Raw genomic sequence first — 19157 nt, 5'->3', positions numbered from 1 at the left:
TACTTCCTTGAGCAGTCTAGAGATCTCCAACCCCATCCAACTTAAGCCAAGACACTTGGCTACACGTAGTGTGAAGGCAACGCTTTCCAGGACTTCTGTCCTACAGTTGAAAAAATAATCTCCTTTAGAAAGCATGTCCATAGCCTTAGCTTGCATCTCAGAGAGATTTGAGTTTTGGAGCCAGAAGTGTTTCCTAGAGATCCCACTATGTTCAAAGCCCTAGCAGCTGCACCTAACAAACTATAGCCAGCTTGAGAGCACTTCAGTCTCTCTCACTGTACTAAAAAAAAACCAAACACCATTATATTTTCTTCCTCAGGAAAACAGCAGCCCATATTTTTCATTCACAGTTTTGGAACAAAAAAAAAAAAAAAAATCCTTCTTTGAAGCACAGAAACTCACACTGTATTTGGGATCCTCTTTGAAGCTTCACCTTTTGTGCCTGTTAAAACCAAGTATTTTGATATGAAGAACTGGGGTGCCAGCCTCTCCCTTGCTTCCTTTATCCCTAAGTAATACTCATGGATTTCCTCCTCACATATTTTCATTTCTATTTTGCCACTTCCATTTTGCAAAGCTAAGAGAAGGTTTGGATGAAGGAAGGAAAGGGAAAGAAAACAAAACAAAAATAGGAGAGTAAGCAGAAATGGCAAAATGGAAAAATCAGACTTGGGAATTTTGTTTTATGAAATGAGAAACCATTTAATCTCCAGCCCGACCAAATTCCATTTCTTTCGTGCTAATGGACACACGAGGTGTGTTCCTTCTGACCCAAGATGCACCGACACTAGCTACCTTGGTAGACTTGTGAACTGCAGTTCACGGATTTGGACCGGAGAGAACATTATGTATGATAATCTAATGTGAGCTCATCAGTACTGCAGGCCATAGCACTTCCTCTCGTAATTCCTACAGCATGTGCATGCTTTCTGTCTGGACTAAAATCTGTTTTTCAAAAAGCATCTATCCTAATTTAAAGGCCTTAAGTGGTAGCATATCTAACACACACTTAAGCTTGCAGCCTGAGGGTTACCTAGAGGATAACCTTCACGCAAAACCCATTCAGCAGTCTGTACGCCCTTGTCCTCAGAAGCAGAGGATGATCTCTCCCTGAAGCTGAGATCCAAACTGAGCTTGCCACTGGATTCTCAAGCATTGACTAAAAATCACCCTGGGAACCCAGTACCTTGATCTTGAGGAATCAAGACAGGATGACTTGGTGCTCTCCACCTTTTCCTCTCTAGATCCTAAGTGTTCCCATGCCCCCCTGGACAGGCAGGAGGAAAGAGGAACGATTTTTTTCCCTGCTGATCCAAGAAAACTGTGGGGCCACTCGGAAGAAGAGGGAACATAGACAAAGCCATTCCTCAGAGGGTAAGTTCTCTAAGGAAATGCTTTAAAAGTGCATCCTTAACAGTTCCTTTTCAAACAGTCCCAATTCAATTCGAGAAGTAGTAATAGCCCAAATGACTTAGAAAGTATTTTTTCAGACAGGCTTTCCAAGGTGAATAACATGACTAAAGCTTCACCACTTCTCACTTAAAGACGCCACAAATCAAGGAGATGAAGACCACAGAGTCAGGTGCCAAGAGTACCTCTAAAGGTGGGATTCTAGGAGACCTCTGAAAGCTAGGAGGTCCCAGAGTACCATAAACAAACACCAAAAGAGCCTGTGCACCAACATCATGGTCTCCATGAGTCACATCCGAAATTGAAGGCAACAGGCTTTTCTTAGCCCTAGAAACCACAGAGCAGTGCATTCAGAGCTCAGAACCCCAGAGCTGATGGCCACGGAGGCTTTCCTCTGAAACACGCTTTCCCGCTGATCCTGCGTACCAGCCGCACAGAGCTACTGACTGGAGAGAATTTCTCGGGAAACAGTTCTCTTGGCCTTTGGTGAATTATTTGAGGCTTAGTCTGGAAGATGGTTACAGGCCAGGAACAGTGCTTTATAGAAGAGCTCTGAGGAGTCTCTCCTCAGCTGAAATGGCCAGATGACTCAGAAAACTGCCCCAAAAATGGAGAGTCAATCTGACCAGCCCTGATCTCTCCCCACGGAAACTCCCCAGAGCCAAGAGGCTAGCTGCATCAGCCTCATGCAGATTTTGAGCGTCAGATGTCATCCGGGATGCTGGTTCTTCAGAAATGAATCGCACCAAGCTATGCAGAGCTCTCCCTTCTGCCCAGTCCCAAGAAAACAATCTGACACAACCAGTTCTTGCCAGTCTCCTGACGTCAGGACACCTTTCAGCACATGACCATTAAACAAGAGGAACATAACAGCATAACACTCCAAAAGACCTGGAAAGTACTTCTCAAACTACAGCAACTGTAACTGCTTGTAAACCAAGTGCTACATGACATGCTTCTGCCTCAAATTAACAGAGGTACAGTTAAGCTTAAAAGGGGATTACACCAAAGACATTTTGTTTTCTTATCAAATGCATCCATCAGCAGTGCAGAAGCACATGCAAGTAAACTAACAACCTTCAGACTACAGAGACACATGGACAACACCACCTTTAGTAGTGACACTTTCAGTGACACCGTGGAAAAGTTCTTGGGGACACAATAGAGTTTGCTTATTTCTAATAGAAAATAAAACCACACAGAGCTAACGACTATAAACATGGGGATATCTGACCACTTTGGCTATTGCCACGTTCTCTTAGGACTGAACAGAAATACAACGGAGTCCCACTTTGTAGTCATGAGAGCACTCCAGGACACACAGATTTGACTTCAGAAGCTGAACAAAGGTACTAGGCAAATACTTCTTCCAAACTTTGTGCCCAAACGTTCCAACTGGTTACAAAATTCCTTTCCTTTCACCAACTAATGTGCCTTAAAATAACATCACCCTTTTGCAGGATCTTTCAGAAGAAGATTAATACCAAAGCCTTCATCCCGCACACTCTGCAGCTCCCGTGGTACTTTCCTCCACGTCCAGGATGCTATCAGCAATGTCCTGGCCAGATTACTGCCCAGCAAACTGTGTTCTGCCCCCGCCAATGGGCAAGAAGGTCCCAACAGCTACAGAATCCAACACTTCCTGCCCCAAATAGCAAACCCATGCACAACAGGACCAAACAACAGTGAAACAGTCACAGTGCCCTGCCCCAGAGGTAACCATGTTCAGCATTTGGGTACAATGATCCCCTTCAGTTCCTAATCACATTAAAAAACTTGGGATCCTTCAGTCTAATACTACTGAGATTGCTCCTAGGGTTGCTCACAGACTCCTGACAGAGGACTGAACGGCCAAGACTGAGCCTTCTTCTATCCTCCGATTTGTTCCTGACCCACAATTTGCACACCTGGCTTTCACACATCACGGCACAAGTGACTTCCATCCACAGAAGCTCTCCCTTCCCTGAGCAAACAGCTGGCACAGAAGAGCCAGACCACCACAAAGGACAGCCGTAGAGCCAAAATTTCTTCAAACATCCAAAAACATCACTACCACTTGCCCAAGACTCAGCAGGAGAAGTTTCAGGACAAAAAAAAACTTATTTTTAATAAAGAATTACCGACATATCAATCACAAGGCTTGGAGTTAGAAGCAGGCCAAAGTCACAAGTTTGATGCTGCAGCCACTCTGTTAGGAGTGTCTACAAACCTTTCTCCAGCATTTGAACTGCAAATCTGCTGGCCCCAAGAGGCCTCTGCATTGGGAAAAACTGGAAAGTCATTTCCCTTAGCTCAGGTCCTACTGGCTTCAGGAACAAGCACAAACTCTTTGTTTCAAAACATCACAGGGCAGGAGTCATTGGTTGTAGCCCCCACAAAGACATTACAGCCACCCAGCATCTGTAACTGACCTTCAATCTACTTAACGCCATGCAAAAGACTCACAAGCTCCTAATCCCGCCTCCACAGAAGTTCAGAAAACTGCTGCATTTTTGCCCCAGAAGCAACAGCTTTGATCCAACACCACTCAAGAGACTTACCTTCCCAAATTGCTCGAAATACTGTTTCACATCCTCCACAGTAGTGTTCACGGACAGACCACCCACAAATATCTTCTTCGTTCGGGTCACCATCTGGAAAAGGGAAGGACAGGAATTCACCAAATAAGCCCAGAGCAAGCAGAGAACGAGACTGAAAAGGCCACCAATTCCCCTCCGCTGCTGGGAAGCGCCTGCCCCTTTGCTGCGGCTGAGCTTCCACCTTCTTGAGACTCCCTGGCCAAAACCGGCCAGCAGGTCCGTCCCATGCTGGACCCCAAGGCATGCTCTCGCCCTTGCACGACCCCATCGTGCTTGTCAGCGCCCAGCCATCACCTCCTCCTTGGAGAGCACATTACCAGCCTCTCGCCTCGCTAACCTGCTGCCACTCCCTTGGCACCTTTACACCACCCTGAAGGCATGGGACATGACTGTCCCCTCCCCAGCCCTCCAGCTTTTCCCACAGCCCTGCCACTTTGCACAGCCATCCTCCTCCAGGCTCCCCCAGAGATGCCTGCTCTGCTTCCCAGAGCAGAAAGACAGGCAGGAGGCCTGCCAGCACAGGTAGGCTCCCCAGGCTTCGCCCTCCTAGCTCACAAACTGCGAAGCATCCGGTCTTGCTTGCAATAAGCCTCATTTCGCACCCGTTCCCCAGTCGCTTAAATGAGGCCCAGTCAACTCCCAGTTAAATCTCTTTTGCGTTTGCAAGAGGGCAAAGAGAAGATCCCTCTGCCACTTGTCACTCATGCAGCTGGGACAAGAAAACTAACCACCCTGAGAGGGGCCATTGCTGCCAGGCTGAGGCACACCGACATCCTTTGAACCAGCTCTCCAGCTGCATCCTCCCCTTAGCTGCTTGGCTACACCCCTGCTCTCAGAAGAACACATGGTCCTAATTACCCCAAGGAGCACAGGGCTAATCCGCAGCAATTCCCTGGCTTGGAGAGCAGCCCGTTCTAACACTAAAGCACCTTCTGTCACCAAACTGCTTAATGGAATTAACCCAATTCCTACCATGTGCTTCCTGGCTCTGGTTACGCGGGATACCTGCTCACCAATTGTTCTCAATGCCTGATCCCACTTACTTCCCTCCCGGCACCAGTCTCCTCTTCCCTCTCTGCTTCTCAACACTGCTTCTCTCCACCTCCTTCTCCCATGACAGCACTTGGAATAGAGACTCTAAACTTTAAAACTCCCATCCAAGAGCAAAGTTAAAGGGAGACCCAAAGTCTAAAGGCAGTCTCCAGCATCCTGCTGGCTCCTCAGTTAAGCTTCCAGTTGCACACCTGGAAAAATTTCTTGCAACTGCACATTCTGATGCCAGAGCCTCTCGTAGATAAGGTCCAACACCAAACTCCTTCTGCCTTTTTCAGTGCTGAAGCACACAAGGGCATTTCACAAAATGAAACCCTTTTCCCCCTCCCTGCCATACACCTATTCATACACACACATGTGCATACACACAACCCTCTTTCCACCTGTATCACATCGCAGCATGGAGCTGTTCTGTATCTCCTTAGGCCTGAAACTTCCAGACACCGGCTGCAACTTCAAAAGGACTAAGTTCACCCTGGGCAGCACTTATTTCACCAGCTCTAACTAGTGCATCCTAAAGTACAACCGAGGGGCCTCCTGGTTCCTCCAGCACCATGCAAAACCCCAGCGCTGTGCTGCAAGCCCAACAGGAGCGCAGCACGTCACGCTGGCGGTGCAGCAAAGCAGCTCCCGCTCCAGGTGAGTCCTGAGCAAACCCCAGGGAGCAACTCCGTTGCATGCACTGGCAACCTTGCACAGCAGGACAAGATTCACCGTCACAAATTTCACTCTTTGGAGTGGCAAGGGCTGCTTGCAGTGCTTACCTTGGGCTGTGCTCGGCGGGGGAACGCTACCTTCGGGTCAATCTGAAAGAGACGTGGGGAAGAACAGGTGAACACGCTTTCGCTGCCTATTTACAGATGGAAGGTTTCCTCCATGTGCACAGCTGTCTCTGCCCACATGGCACCTTGCTAAAAACCCAAATAATCTACCTGAGGTTTAACAAAACAAAGCTGGCTGCAGACATCTTTCCCTCTTGGTAAGGTGTAATCAAGGCAGACTACAAGTCCCAGCATGCCGTGGTCCATCTCCGGCTCAGCGCTGGCCAGATGCACCCAAGAGCTCATCACATGCTGGGATTACCAGGCTGCGCTGCACCCTCCCGCTCAGCCTGCCCTGGGTGCCCTGCATCCCCGGCCTCATAGTAAAAGTGCTTTCTTTTGCCTTTTTGCTCTCCCCCTTCACTCTACCTACAATTACAGAGCTCACCTGGGTAGTAATAGGACAGAAAAGAGGCTGCGCACAAAGCGCCAAACATTTCATCCCACAAAACACAGGGCGAAGAGACAAAAAAGAGCAGACAGGATGGCACAAATTAAACTGAAGAGTCCAAAGCCCCCCAGCCTGCAAAGGCTGTGGCTGCAGGGCAGCGTGCTGCCCCTCTCCCTGGGCTGCGCTGCACACAATAGCACGATGCCTCCCCTCCGCAGGCTGAGCCCTCTATTGTGCCTGTTCAGCTTCTGTATAAACCTGCCGCCGGCCAGAGCTGCCGTCCCCACGCCGCCATCCAGGTGCCGTGCGTTCTGCTGGGCTCAGCATGGATAAGCGTGTGCCTGCATTGGCCTCACAGCACCGCTACCACAAAAGCCGGGACAACACTAATGCAGCTGCAAGCCAAACACCCACGAAGCCTCTTCTCCTCAGCCACCACCTCTTTCTTTATAGCCTATTTTTACAGCAACTCCTGTAAAGTTACATCACATCGGGGATGATCCAGACCTACAAATCAGCTTACAAAGACCTGTGGTGAAGGCAGGTCTGGCTCATCCCCGCACTTGGACAGGCTGCAGCTGGGAGGGCAGCCTGGAGCATCGTCCCATCAGCCTGGCAGCTCAAGCAGCCCAAAAGGAAGCTGTGTTTCTCTCACTGCTTTGTTCAGCTTTCCAGCCTGGCCACCCTCCCGTCCCGCGTCCTTTCACTTGTCACACAGCCCCAGAGCTTGGCCTCCCTGCGCCCTTCCACCAGCTTCTCTCCCTGCCTTCCCCACCTCCATCCTGACTCACAGCCTACAACATAAATAAACTCAGCACGTAAGTAAACAGAGGCAAAAGTGAAGAGCACAAATAAACTCAAAAATAAACCTCCCTCCCCGAGCTCCAAGCACCAGTAGATTAGCATACCCTCCAGTGCCTCCCTGGAGCATCTGAACCATCCCATTCCTCCCTCCCCGCGCACACACACACCCCCCCAACGCTTCCTGGCTAGTGCAGACACCCACAGCGAATTCTGAGGACAGGGGACGGCAGGAGACCAGGAGGTTGATGGCAGATAATAAGCAAAAACAATAATCTACTGTCTTTTACTTCTCAGCCAGTGTCATTCAGCTCCTGCCAAGAAGATGCTTTCATACTCTGCAATGCTAAGCTCGGCCTCATTTTCTCATTACCCTGCGTGTGATCAACTGGGCAGAGATAACGCGTCCTCCTGGCTGGAGGGAGCAGGCAGTCATTTCACAAATTCTTCTGCACAACCAGCTATTGTTGCAGGTAGAAGGAGGCCAGCGCGACTGACTGCAGGAGCAGCCCTGGGAACACACGGAGGGGAGCGAGTTCAGTGCCGGACTCAAGTTACTCGAACTGGACTGCTCCTCGGTGGCTGGAGTCTTTCTAATTAAAGCAAAAGCACTGGCACTTTATTCCCTTATTTCTGGTGTTAAAGCAAATAGCCCTGGAGGAATTGTGTTTCAGTGTCACCCACTGACGTAATAGACCCTTATTACAAACGTAGAGAAAAATCTGCCAAGAGTAAGAGCATTCAGAACTGCTCAGATTGTATCCAAAACACAAAACCCCAGGATCAGGCTGCAGTGAGTGGAAGTCAGTTGAGCACAAACTGCTTCCACTTCACCCCGCAAGGCTTTGGGGACAAGGAATCCCACTGATGTCGCAGGTGTACCAAGCGGGCCGCTGGGCTCCTCAGTAACGCTCTTCAAGCCACCTACGGCACCATTTCATAGCTCAGGTCACGTAACTCCTGCATTAACCTGGCTGGTATCAGTGCCCCAAAGCAGGGGGAGGGTGAGGAAGGACCTGTGAGACCTCAGGACTGGGTTTGTTCATTCATCGCACCTCCGCAGCTATCTTCGCTCCATTGGTCTGCGCTGCCCGAGAGCCGCAGATCACTCCCTCCGCCACAAAAGACAAACCCAGCAAAAACTCAGGGCAACAAAGAAACAACAGGGCGACCCAGCACCGCCAAGCCCGCTCTTCAAGGCAGCGGCCAGCTGCAGCTTTACAAACTCACGCAGATCTTTTACCTTGAGACTGCAAAGCCAATTCTCATATCAAGTACTTCCATAAATAACCCCATAGGCTACTGCTATCTAGCTTACAAACAAAGAGGAGTCTCAAAAGCAGAAGGTTTCCCTGGAGAATCGGGCCAACAGCCCTTGTTAGGGTAGGAAGAATCGGAAAACAATGAAGCAACAAGTTGGGCAGACACTGTCTATCAAGTGCTGCTTGCCAGGAGACACCGAGCCTTGAGAGAAGGCTGTCCTTCCAGGACATCGGGCCTTTTCCTGCAAAGTTTCATAAAACCCTAAATTAGGATTCAGATGAGTTTGTGTCATTTAACCCATGACTCACAGCAGAGCCTTTCAGTTCAGTAGGGAAAAGCCATACAGAGGCTCCATGCAGTACCACAAGACCAACCTCTCACCAGGCAAGACACCCCAAAACATCTGACCCAGATGAAAACCGCATTAAATAAAAAATAAAAAGGAAGAGGGGAAAGGATCAAAGTTCCTAACAAAAGGAAGTGCCTTGGCGAAACTGCCCCCATTCTCTCTGCCACGCCAGCGGGGAGAGCACGAAGCAGATGCAGCCAGGAATTTCAATGGCTGTCCCCATGCACCCGGCGCCACGAGGCCCTTCTGTTCTCCTGCAGCGCCCGCCCGTCCCTCCCCGCCCTCGTGGGCCGCACGGTGGGCTGCAGAGCGGCTTCGCACAGGCGGGAGCGGCGGTTTGGGGAGAAGAACGGAGACTGTGGGTTTCGGCTTGCTCCTAGCCCCAAAACACTTTCGGGATTAGTGCTACAACAGACAACCATCACTTGCCTTTCCAAGAGGGGTCTATGCCAGCCCACAGACGCATGGCGGGACTAGCTGAGCAGACACCGTGTTTACACAGGCTAGTAAAAAACAAAAAAAGATAAAAAAAAAGAAAGCCCTGGGCCCTCCTCAAAAGACTTTACCATAACCCCCCCAGAGCAAAACTCACTTTACATCACTCCTGAAAGGAGGAGTGCTGGGAGTCCTGGGGACCCAGCCTCGGCCAGGAAGGCTGGGGTAGGTTTAACCGGGAGCTCCCGTGGGGAGGAAGGACCTGTGCACATCAAAGGGAGCGATCCAGGCAGTTAAACAGGAACAGACATAAATCTCGCTGGAACTCACGCCGTAAAGCCTAAGAAAGGGGGGTCTCGCTCTCCCGCCCCCTCCCTTCTGCCGAGATAAAGGCTAGGACGCCCGAGCCACGCGCTGGAAGAAATAAAGTTGCACGTTTGGACTCCTCGGCAGCCCATGCCCGGAGCCACAACGGCTCCCCTCACCATGCCACCAGCTTGCAGCCCCCACCACTCCCCCATCCCTACCCTCACCTTCACCCCGGGGCAGCAATAAGGAAAAGGAATTCAGGGGAAGGCAAGTCACTAAAACTAAAGAAAAGGGACCTCCCACTCAGACACCTCACCCCCACCCGCCAAAACAGCCTGCACATCTCCAAAGCACCACAGATTTGCAAGGCAGGACCAGGCATGATATGCCACCGACCCAGGGAGCCACCAAAATCTTTCTGTTGGCCCAGCCGGGGCTCCTAATCAGCCCCTGCTTTGCAGAGCAAGGGCTGGAGCCACGGCCGCTCTGAGAGGCTGCTGGTGGCCCATATGGGCGGGCGCTGGCCACGCTCGGAGACAATAAAGTCTTGAACCTGCACGACCGTTACAAAAACTTCACCCGGGGAAACCATGGGAGAGTCTGGGGCACGCAGCACGAAGGCTCTCTGCCAAGGGGAGGGCACGGGCCACCACGGTGGGGGGAAGTAGGGCCTTGGCGCTGGGGGACAGCACCCCTGGGGAGGGAGCAGTGTTCGGCAGCACACAGAGGGGCAGGGGCAGTTCCCCTCTCCCCAAACACAACCACATCCATTTCCCGGTGCGAATCCTCACCCCAAATATGCTCAGGTATCCCAGCTCCAAGAGGGCCACGGTCACTCGTCAGAGAGGCCTTACAACCGATGGGTGGGAGGAAAACCATCACCAGGATCTACAGACCCACTCCAGGACATCAGCCCTAGGTCGACGGCAAGCCCGGTGCTCAGGCAGCAGCTAAGCTACTCGCCGGTGAGCAGGACAGAGAAGGGGACCATCGATCCGTATCAGGAATCGATAGTTTACAACCTCTAACTGGAAATCAAACACCGCAATCAACGGCTGCTCCGAGCGCAGCCGCTCCGCCGGCAAATGCACCCCTGAGATGAGAGAAGTCATCTCACCGTCTTGGAGTCCAGTTCATGTCTGGATTGGGCCAGGACCTTGTCGACGCCAGCCTGGTCCATGAACGTGACGAACCCGAAGCCCCTGAGCCCCGCAGCCCAGGCAGGAGAGGGGATGCGGAGAGAAGAGAGAAAGTTGGTTAAAGTGGCGGCCGGGCCGCGGCGGGGGCGAAGGGAGGCGCGGGCCCGGCCTCTCACCTGGATCTCTTTGTCAGCGGGTCCCGCATCACCAGGCACTCCTTCACCTCGCCGAACTGGCTGAAGTACTCCCGCAAGCCCTCTGCAAGCACAGCGCCCACCGTGGGTCTCCCGGCCCGGCCCCGCCGCCCCCGCCGGACTCGGCCCCGGCCCCGCCACCCCCGGCCCCGGCGGCAGGTGCGGGGCCGCCGCGGCGCTCACCTTGCGTGGTCTGCCAGCTCAGTCCCCCGATGAACATTTTGCTGCGGGAGGAAGGGGAGAGCCGTGAGCGGGGCCGCGCCGGGGGGCCGCGGCACCCCGCGGGGGTGGCGGCGGCGGCGGCGGCGGGGCCGGGCGGGGAGGGGAGGGCGCGGATCGGCCATGTTGGCAGCGGCACCGCCGCCGCCGCCGCCGCCGCGCCTGCCGGGGCCAGGCGGCCGGGGCCGAGGGGAGGGGGCGGCCGGGGCCGGGGGGGGGCGGTGGGGGCGGCCGGGGGCGGCCGCCGCGGCGGTACCAGGGGTCGTGCGGGGAGTCCGGGGAGGCGAGGCCGGGCTGGCTGCCGTCTGTCTCCATTCGGACCTCTTCTCCCTGCGAGGAGCGGCGCCGCACTCCCGGGGCAGATGAGCGCTGGAAAAGGGGCCGGACGGACAGGCCATGCTGCCCCCTCCCCCGACCCCTCTCCGCCGGGCGGGGAGGGAGCGAGGGAGGAGGGCCCGGCGGGCACAACCTGCCCGGCTCCTCCCACCCCCGCCGGCCCGCCGGCCGCCCTGCGCATAAAACCCGCCGGCGGCGCCGGGGCCGAGCGCCGGGAGCCGCGCCCGTACCGCGCTGGGGGAGTGTGGCCGGCTCCGGGCACGACGGCGGGAGCAGCGCGGGAGCTCCGCGGCCGCTTCGCGGCCGCTTTGTCCCCGGCCGCGCCGCCCGCACCTGCCCCGGGGCGGCGGACAAAGGGCGGCGGGTTCAGCCCCGCCGCGGCGGTAGCCAGGCCCGACCCGGGGCGCTGGGTCTCGCCGCAGCGGGCCCCGGGGACCCCAGCCCGTCCCCCCGCGGTGCCTCACCGCCGCCGAGCGGGCGCCGGCACCGGGCGGGTTGAAGCCGCTGCTGGGAGGGTTCGGGACCGGCTCCCGCCGAGGGCGCTTCTAGGGTGGGACCGGCATTGCCCGCCTCGCCCCGGCGCCGGCACCCGAGGTGCCTTCCCGGAGCCCCGGTACTTCCGTGCGCCCGCGCAGCCGGCGGGGACCCTTGCAAGGGTCGGAGGCTGGCCGGCCTCGCCGCCCCCCTGCCCCGGGTGCCGCCGCCCGCCCCGCACGGCAGTGCCTGGGCTGCGCCGGCCGGCGGGCCCCGAGCAGAGCGGCCGCTGGGCACGGCTCCGCAGCCCCGGGTGCGCACAGCCCGGCCTGCGCTCCCGCCGCGGCTCACCGAGGAGGGCGGCCAGGCTGGCCCCAAGTCACCGCGCAGCTTCTCGCTCATTCAAACTGACAGCCTCACGCGTGGCAAGCTCCGGCCTCTCCCCGCTGCTGCACAAGTTCATCCATGTACTGAGGGCTCCCGAGCAGGTCCGTGCACTCTCTGACTCTGCTCTTGGGCAACCCAGCCCGGGGGGCTGGAGGAGCTCAGTTGAGGAGCAAACAAAGTGCAGGCTGGCATCTGGAAAGCTAGAGTCGGGTAAGAGTTGCAGCTTCTCTCTCCTGACTGTGCCATGCATCGCCCTGAGGGAAGGCACTTGTTAGCATCTGTGGCATATCGGAGCAGTGCACAAAACCTCTGGTGACAGTCACTGTGAGCCCTTCTCAGTGCAAGGGGGTATCACAGGGTCCCAGGCGTGCACATGCCATTGTGCTACCAAATCTTCCCCACACACAGCCCTAGCTTTACTCCTTCCAGGTATTGACAGCTCTTAGGTCTGTGCCATGCTCATTTGACCTTTCTTCCCCTTCTCTCATGACTGCTTTTCCATGTGCCAACACACATTATCTCCCACCTGGAGAGGAACCAGGACACCTTTGTTTTAACAACACTTTGCAATAGTATCTTTCATTACATGGGCTCATCCTGAGGCCTGGGGCTGCAACTTCAAGTTAAATTCATCCTCTGCCTGTTAGCTCTGCCAAACCACCGTTCACCCACTCCATTTCCTGAGCTGGGTCAGTGACACCATCCTGTCTCCTGGCCCCGCACCTGAGCACGGCAACACATTCAACACCAGAGACTTGGTAGCCATTTCTGGGAAATGAGCTACATGGCATCCCAGCTGTGGCCACAGAGCAGCCCCAGCTCCCGCTGCCACTGGTGCAGGCTGAGCTGCTTCTCCAGAATAACCCAGTCATCATTCCACAGACCTGAAGTCACCACTTTGGGTGGAGGTGCCCTGAGAGGCAGCTGGGCTGGTGCAGAAGAGAAATATAAATAATGACACACAGAGGTGGTACTGCAGCTGGCAGTGACGGGGAAGGGCTGTGTTTCTAGTTGAAGCAGCAATGCTGAGGCAGCATCCCAGCCATCTCCCCTTGTACATGCTGAGAAAACTGGATGATTGCTGGGCTGTCGGAAAGCCGCCGCTGGTGCCTGCCATGCTGTCCACACTCACTGCTGCTGCGCTGCCTCCCGGCACCTGCTCTCTCTCATTTGGATGGCAAATACTTCAAAAGGGGAACCAACAATTTCAAGTCACCTAGCGCAGGTTTTATGCTCCATAATTGCCCAACCTAGGCACAGTACTAATGCTAATTAAACACAAGAGCAAAAAAAAGGAACAAGAACTGAGTGTTGGATGCGCTAAAGGATAACATCTCTTGGTTTACTATCAATGCACTGCTGTAGTTTTAAATGTGTGTTATTTATGAGACAGACAAAGTAGAGCACTCTGAGGGACACAGTGTTAAAATGCTTCATCATATCTTTTTTTTGCATTATGCTTATTGTTTTATTCTCTTTTTCTCTACCAAAATAATATTGGAGAAGGGAGAACAGGATCAATGTGAGTTAACATCTGTGAACATTGGAGGAAAAAAAAGTGAGCCTTCAGGAGCATTTGGATGGAGGATGTGGTTGGACTTGCATCACTGGGAATGACACCGTACCATGTAACCTATTCCGAGGCCCTTTCCAAAACACACACGCAATATTTTGTACTTCCACCTCAGGACCCCAAAGTGCTTTGTAAGTATCAATTCATTTATCTCTGTAACACACAAGACAGCAGGTCTTGAAAAATCTGTTGATTAGTGACAGTAGGAAGCTTTCCTCACAGAGAAGTAAATATATAAAACATTCCAGACCTTATGATTGGAAAGATGATCTGCCGAATATAAAATAATGCAGCATTGTATTCCTGGGGCTGCAGACAGACAGCTGTAGTGCCTCTGTGGCTGCTGCTGAGAGGTTGCCAAACACCAGCGAGATTAACAAAACTGCTCAGTTTTCTTGCTGCTATTCAGCGTCTCGTGTGTGGTAGAGTGACACTATCAAAATCATGTCCACTTCCTGCTGAGGAGGATGATTGGCAAAGCTCTGCCCAGCACCAGTGGCAGACACTGGAGTTATTCATGGCGAGAGGGAGGTTCCAAAAAGTGGAGGTTAGGGGAGGGGCAGGGCAGCAGCCGCCTCTTTTCCTCCCTCATCATATAAGGCTTAAGGAGAGATTGTGTCTTGGGAGACCTGGCTTTAGCCAGGAGGTTTTGGCAGTCGGGTACTACAAGAAGTTTTGCTTTTCATTTAGTTTAGACAGTTGATAAACAAACTTGAATTGGAATCCAAATAATTTTTGTAATATTTGCCTTATGATGCTGAACATGCAAACCTGGAAGATATTAACTGCAGCTCCGTAGGCAGCCTGGGGGCAATGCCAGTCTCTGGCAGCGGATTCCAGTGGTGCTCACGCCTGCTTTGGAAGGGATGCTGACCCTCTGGACAAGCTGATGGCAAAACCTCCCTGCTAGCCAGGGGTGTCTGTCTCAAAGGCAACCCACCGCTTAGCCACCTCCTGCCTGGTGGGAGCTGGCATAGGGCAAGAGTCAGGCACACAGGGGCAGAGGAGCTATTGAGAGAAATTTAATTATTTAGACTCCAGTCAGGTCAGTGGGAGGGACAGATCCAGCAATAGGAAGAGAGGCATGGCTGCGAAGACACCAAGGGTTTCTTTACTTCTGTCCAGGACAACTTCATATAAGAAACCTCACGGAGCAAGATTTGCGGTGGGAAAACAGGCTACATGGTGCAGAGCGTTGAAGAACAGGGTGGAAAAGAATAGAGGAGAGGAATAGGAATGCATGCAAGACAGGAAAAGGGAAGAGAAACATAGATGTGGGTGAATAAAGAGCAGGAGAAAGGGAAGTATGAAGAGTAAATAAAGACAACTGGGATAACTGGAAGACAGACATGAGGGAGGAGAGAGGAGGAAGAGACCACCCTGATCACCACAAAACAGCAAGAGGGATTGGAGCCTCAGAAACAAAATGGGAAAGAGGTCTGCACAGGATAGAAAATAAAAATAAAGTATCAATAGAATTTGAAGCATAGTGAACAGGGATTCAGCATAAAACAGCAAAAAAGGAGAGGTGTCTGAAGGACACTAGGAGATTGCAGGGTCCCACTTGCTCTCCTGGAAATGATGATTAAGAGAAAAACCAGAGAGCCTTTCCTGCTATTCTCCCTCTCTACAAGCTCTAAAAAATGCTACGTGGTGTCTAGTCTCCATGATCCCATCTAAAGTGTTCCAGCAAACAAGGGAGGAAACACTGACTGCTCAGCTCTAACACCAGAGCTGCTCCACGCACTGAGAGCGCCCAGCACCGCACCAGCCTGGGCCTGCGTAGGTGCCACCTCTCTGCAGCAGCCTGCAAGGGAACTCCCTCTCCAAAGATGAGCTGAAAGCAATTTTCACTTCCCATTAATTTTTTTTTTCTAAACACAACACTCCAAAGATTGCATACAAAGTGACAGAAAACAACAACAGATTGGAAAAATGAGACCTCTCTCCTCAAACGCATCCTGAGCTCCACCTTCCCTCTAACCTCTTAGTTAGATTTGTCACAGACTTCCATCAGTCGCGGCTTTCTGCTCCATCCTTGCTCCTACCTAACCTCTCCCCAGCCCTCATTCCAGCAACCCGTGTAAAGGGGACCTTTCCCAGAGCACCTGGCTCTTCCCCAGCCCGTAAGCGGAGCATTCTCTCCTGCGCTTCCCCTCCTCACCTGGAAGCTCAAAGCTTCCCATGGGGCGATAAGGAGGGACCCATTTCCCCACCATCAGAGAAAGGAGATGGGGACAGATGCAACAGAAATCTGCCAGATGCACTAGACTGTTTTAAAGACGACGTTGATTAAACTGTTCCTCATGCTCATTGGGGATAAGGCAATTGGCTCAGTTGTCACAGAAGGAGATAAAGGTTACACATTAGGAGAAACTTAGCAACATTGAGGATGGCTAAAGATGGGAGAGGTCAGACAGGAAGGCCAAGGAATCCCCATCCATGAGGATTTTTAAGAACAAATTAAGCAAATGTCAGCTTGGTGATCAGGTTCTATTTTGTCCTTGCCTATTGCAGAGGTGACCTCTTGGCATCACTTTTGATCCTCAGTGTCTACAATTTCTTCATCATGTGAGGTGAAAGGACAGAAGGAGTTTGCAGTAGAAGAGGCAAAAGTGAGGGCTTGTCTAATAGAAAGGGGAGTTCTGAGTACATTCCAACACACAGCTGGAAGCTAAGAGAAGAGAGGAATAACACAGAGAAATTTAAAGGCTGTGGTCCACAGGCAAGGAACAGTGCAACATGGGGCTGGGCTGCCCCAAACATTGCCAGGACTGGCGAAAACGTTTGGGACTGAATCAGGTAAATAGTATTAACAGAAAAAAATGTCTAGGTCAGATTTGAGAGCGTCAGCCAGTGCAAAGGCTACCAGCTACCTTAGACAAAGTGGGTTTCTGTATTAACATTTTTTAAAAAGTATTGAAGTTCTGTATTCAAAATAAAATCCTGTGTCCCAGTGGGAGGGGGAAAAAAAAAGAAAGAAAAAAGCCCGAACACAACACCACACCAGACACAGCTTTTCGAGTGTCTCCCTGCAGTGACGCTGCTGGGTGCCTCGCAGTCCAGTCTGCTGGGCCTCCAGTAACCGGCTTCTCAGGCAGGAACCAGTGATGGTGCCCTATCAGCTGATCTGCACGTCCTCTGCAGGTCTGACGCACGTGTGAATTATTCATCCGGGGCTGAAGTCAGCACCGTGTCAAGGACCTCTAAAATCCACCTTAAAGATAGCAGAGTCCAAGAGAACAGGGGAGCAAGGGGAGAACAAGGCTCAGGGGAAGGAGGACTGGATCGTCCACTGAGATGCTTGCAGGAGGCAGAAAATCTGGCTGCTGGCACTGCCCCAGAGCAGCACCAGAAGGAAGAGACACTTACAGGGAGAACTTTTGGCTCAGCACACAAACAGGAGCTGAGCAAGCAGAAGCTGTTTCTTCACACACACACACCCCCCTTTCAGGACGTAATCAATTTCCTACCTCTGCTATAACACTCACACTGGCTTTTAACTCTCCCATTTCTTCAAGACTTATTTTCTAATCTAAGCTGATGGGACCTTTGCTCCACAAATCCCAACAGCACTTCTCAGAAGACAACTTTATAGCATTCTGGTACTGCGGCGGTGTAAAGTAACGGGGACTACACCGCTAAACTTAACAGCACAAAATTGAGAAGGTTTACAAATTATTTGGGGGAATGAACAGAAGAGAGCATTTTTAAAATCCAGGGTGTGTGCTGGAGCTCCCGAGACAGGAAAGGTTCAGACCAAGGCAAGTGTACAGGACAGAAATACACGCTGTAAATCTCCTTAAGCAGCTCAGCCTGTCCTGGTTCCTCAAGGTTTTGCCAAGGTATTTTGTTTGTACTTGTCACATAACTTACATCAGGCATCACATCCTAATCAAGATGGACACCAGTGTCTTCCCAGGCAAAGCTCCCATCCTCAGATTGCAGGAGCGGCTTAGCTGCTTTGTACACGTTAACTCCTGCCTGAGCCTCCTTCCTGCAGAATGGGGAAGGGAGGCAAGAGCGGCTGCGAGGGTCCAGGCGCGCTTGTAGTCACCTCTGGTCATTCTTCTATTTGCCAGGGAAGAATAGTCTATGGCAAGGCACAAACTTGCCCAGTGAGTGTTGCACTTAGAAGAATTCCTGGTTTTCTAGAGCACTGCACCCGGAACAGATGCTGTGGGGCCAGGAGTGATGTCCTCCAGAGAGGGAGGGTTTCTCCCGCCCCAGGGCACAGCATCTTCACTCAGGCTTACAGGGTCCCGATCCTTCTGGGTTAAGGAATGTGAAATGAGGCAGCTGTTACTAGAGATTCCAGCTGCAGCAACCTACACCAGCTTTTAAATATGTTGAGTTTGGAACTGGAAAAGGCTCAAAATCCATTCTTTGGTCCCGAGACACAGCAATTCCCGCTGCCCACAGACCCAGTGAGCTGACCTCTCACTGAAGACAAGCTCCAATTCTGCACTGCTCACAGTCTAGTGGGAAATACTTTGCTCCTGCTGCTACTTGTCCATTCTTGCCTTTGTATCTTTTGCTCACTTTTCACAGCCTTTAAGCATTTATCTTTTCACGCCTTTGCCTGCTCTGGATTTCCCTCAAGGCTGATTCTGCTACATCAGGGTCCTTATGCCTTTTTTTTTTTTTTTAAGTTCCAGGCAGAACTTTCCCACCTACCTCATGACCATGCAGTCCATGAGCTGAAGTAAACTGAGTCACTGATCCTTTTCCCACCAGGAGCAAGAAGCGATTCACAAACTATATTCTTCAGAGCTCCCAGCTGGCTAGTAGCCAAGCCACCGCAGCAGCTACAGACCAGCTCCCTCCAAAGTAGCTGTCCAAGACTTTCTTCAACACAAAGCTGGGACACAAGCAACGTGGAGATACCCTGTCAGAAGCAGGGGGGATGCAGAGGAGCATCAGGAAACCTCTCTCACAGTGGGGTGCACAATATATATTGGAACCATCCCTTTACCAAAAGTAGGAATAAAACAGTAACCTGTACAATCAAAAGTTTCTATCAGATACATGTATCAAAATGGGGAATATTGACATAAAAACCCCACTTAAGGTTCCTACAAAAATTTAATCTAATTAAACATTTTTAAGGTTTTAGTTCCATCTGCCTGCCATATTCTTGATCGATCAATGAGCAGATTCTGCTCACCTGTTTGCAGGAATGACTGGTGCAGCTCTGGAGTCACCAGAAGAGAAGAATCTCATGAGTTACACTGGAAATAGTGGGATCATACTCAGGCTTGTGACATCCTGACTCACTGGACTTGTAATCTGATTATACGGGTGTTTTTGGAAGCCCTGTTTAGTATGTCCTGCCCTGCTCCAGCATTTCGCCTCTGGGGATCACCAAGTTTGCTGCTTCACAGACACCCTTGGGGTTTGGAAACTGCCCACTTGTGACAGATG

The 19157-nt window shown here is 52.2% G+C and overlaps 1 protein-coding gene across 5 annotated transcripts in view; it reads right to left on the bottom strand.

Moving 5' to 3' along the window:
- The window catches only part of MSI1 (musashi RNA binding protein 1), a gene marked incomplete at both ends in the record, with an annotated part of 28699 nt that extends 17219 nt beyond the window's left edge, over positions 1-11480 (bottom strand). For 4 of the 5 annotated variants that reach the window (XM_082007547.1, XM_082007548.1, XM_082007549.1 and 1 more), the window contains 6 exons: positions 3951-4043; positions 5807-5848; positions 10529-10613; positions 10727-10808; positions 10928-10968; positions 11220-11278. In XM_082007547.1, the coding sequence (XP_081863673.1) occupies positions 3951-4043; positions 5807-5848; positions 10529-10613; positions 10727-10808; positions 10928-10968; positions 11220-11278 (402 nt within the window). Of the gene's footprint in view, positions 1-3950; positions 4044-5806; positions 5849-10528; positions 10809-10927; positions 10969-11219 lie in introns of all 5 variants that reach the window. The other variant, XM_082007546.1, reaches the window with a different exon arrangement.
- Between the last annotated feature and the right edge of the window lie 7677 nt (positions 11481-19157).

This window comes from Phaethon aethereus (genome assembly GCF_964289735.1).
Source record: "Phaethon aethereus genome assembly, chromosome: 17".
Taxonomy (NCBI): Eukaryota; Metazoa; Chordata; class Aves; order Phaethontiformes; family Phaethontidae; genus Phaethon; species Phaethon aethereus.
The sequence above is the reverse complement of the archived record's forward strand: the minus strand, read 5'-3'. Positions and strand labels throughout refer to the sequence as shown.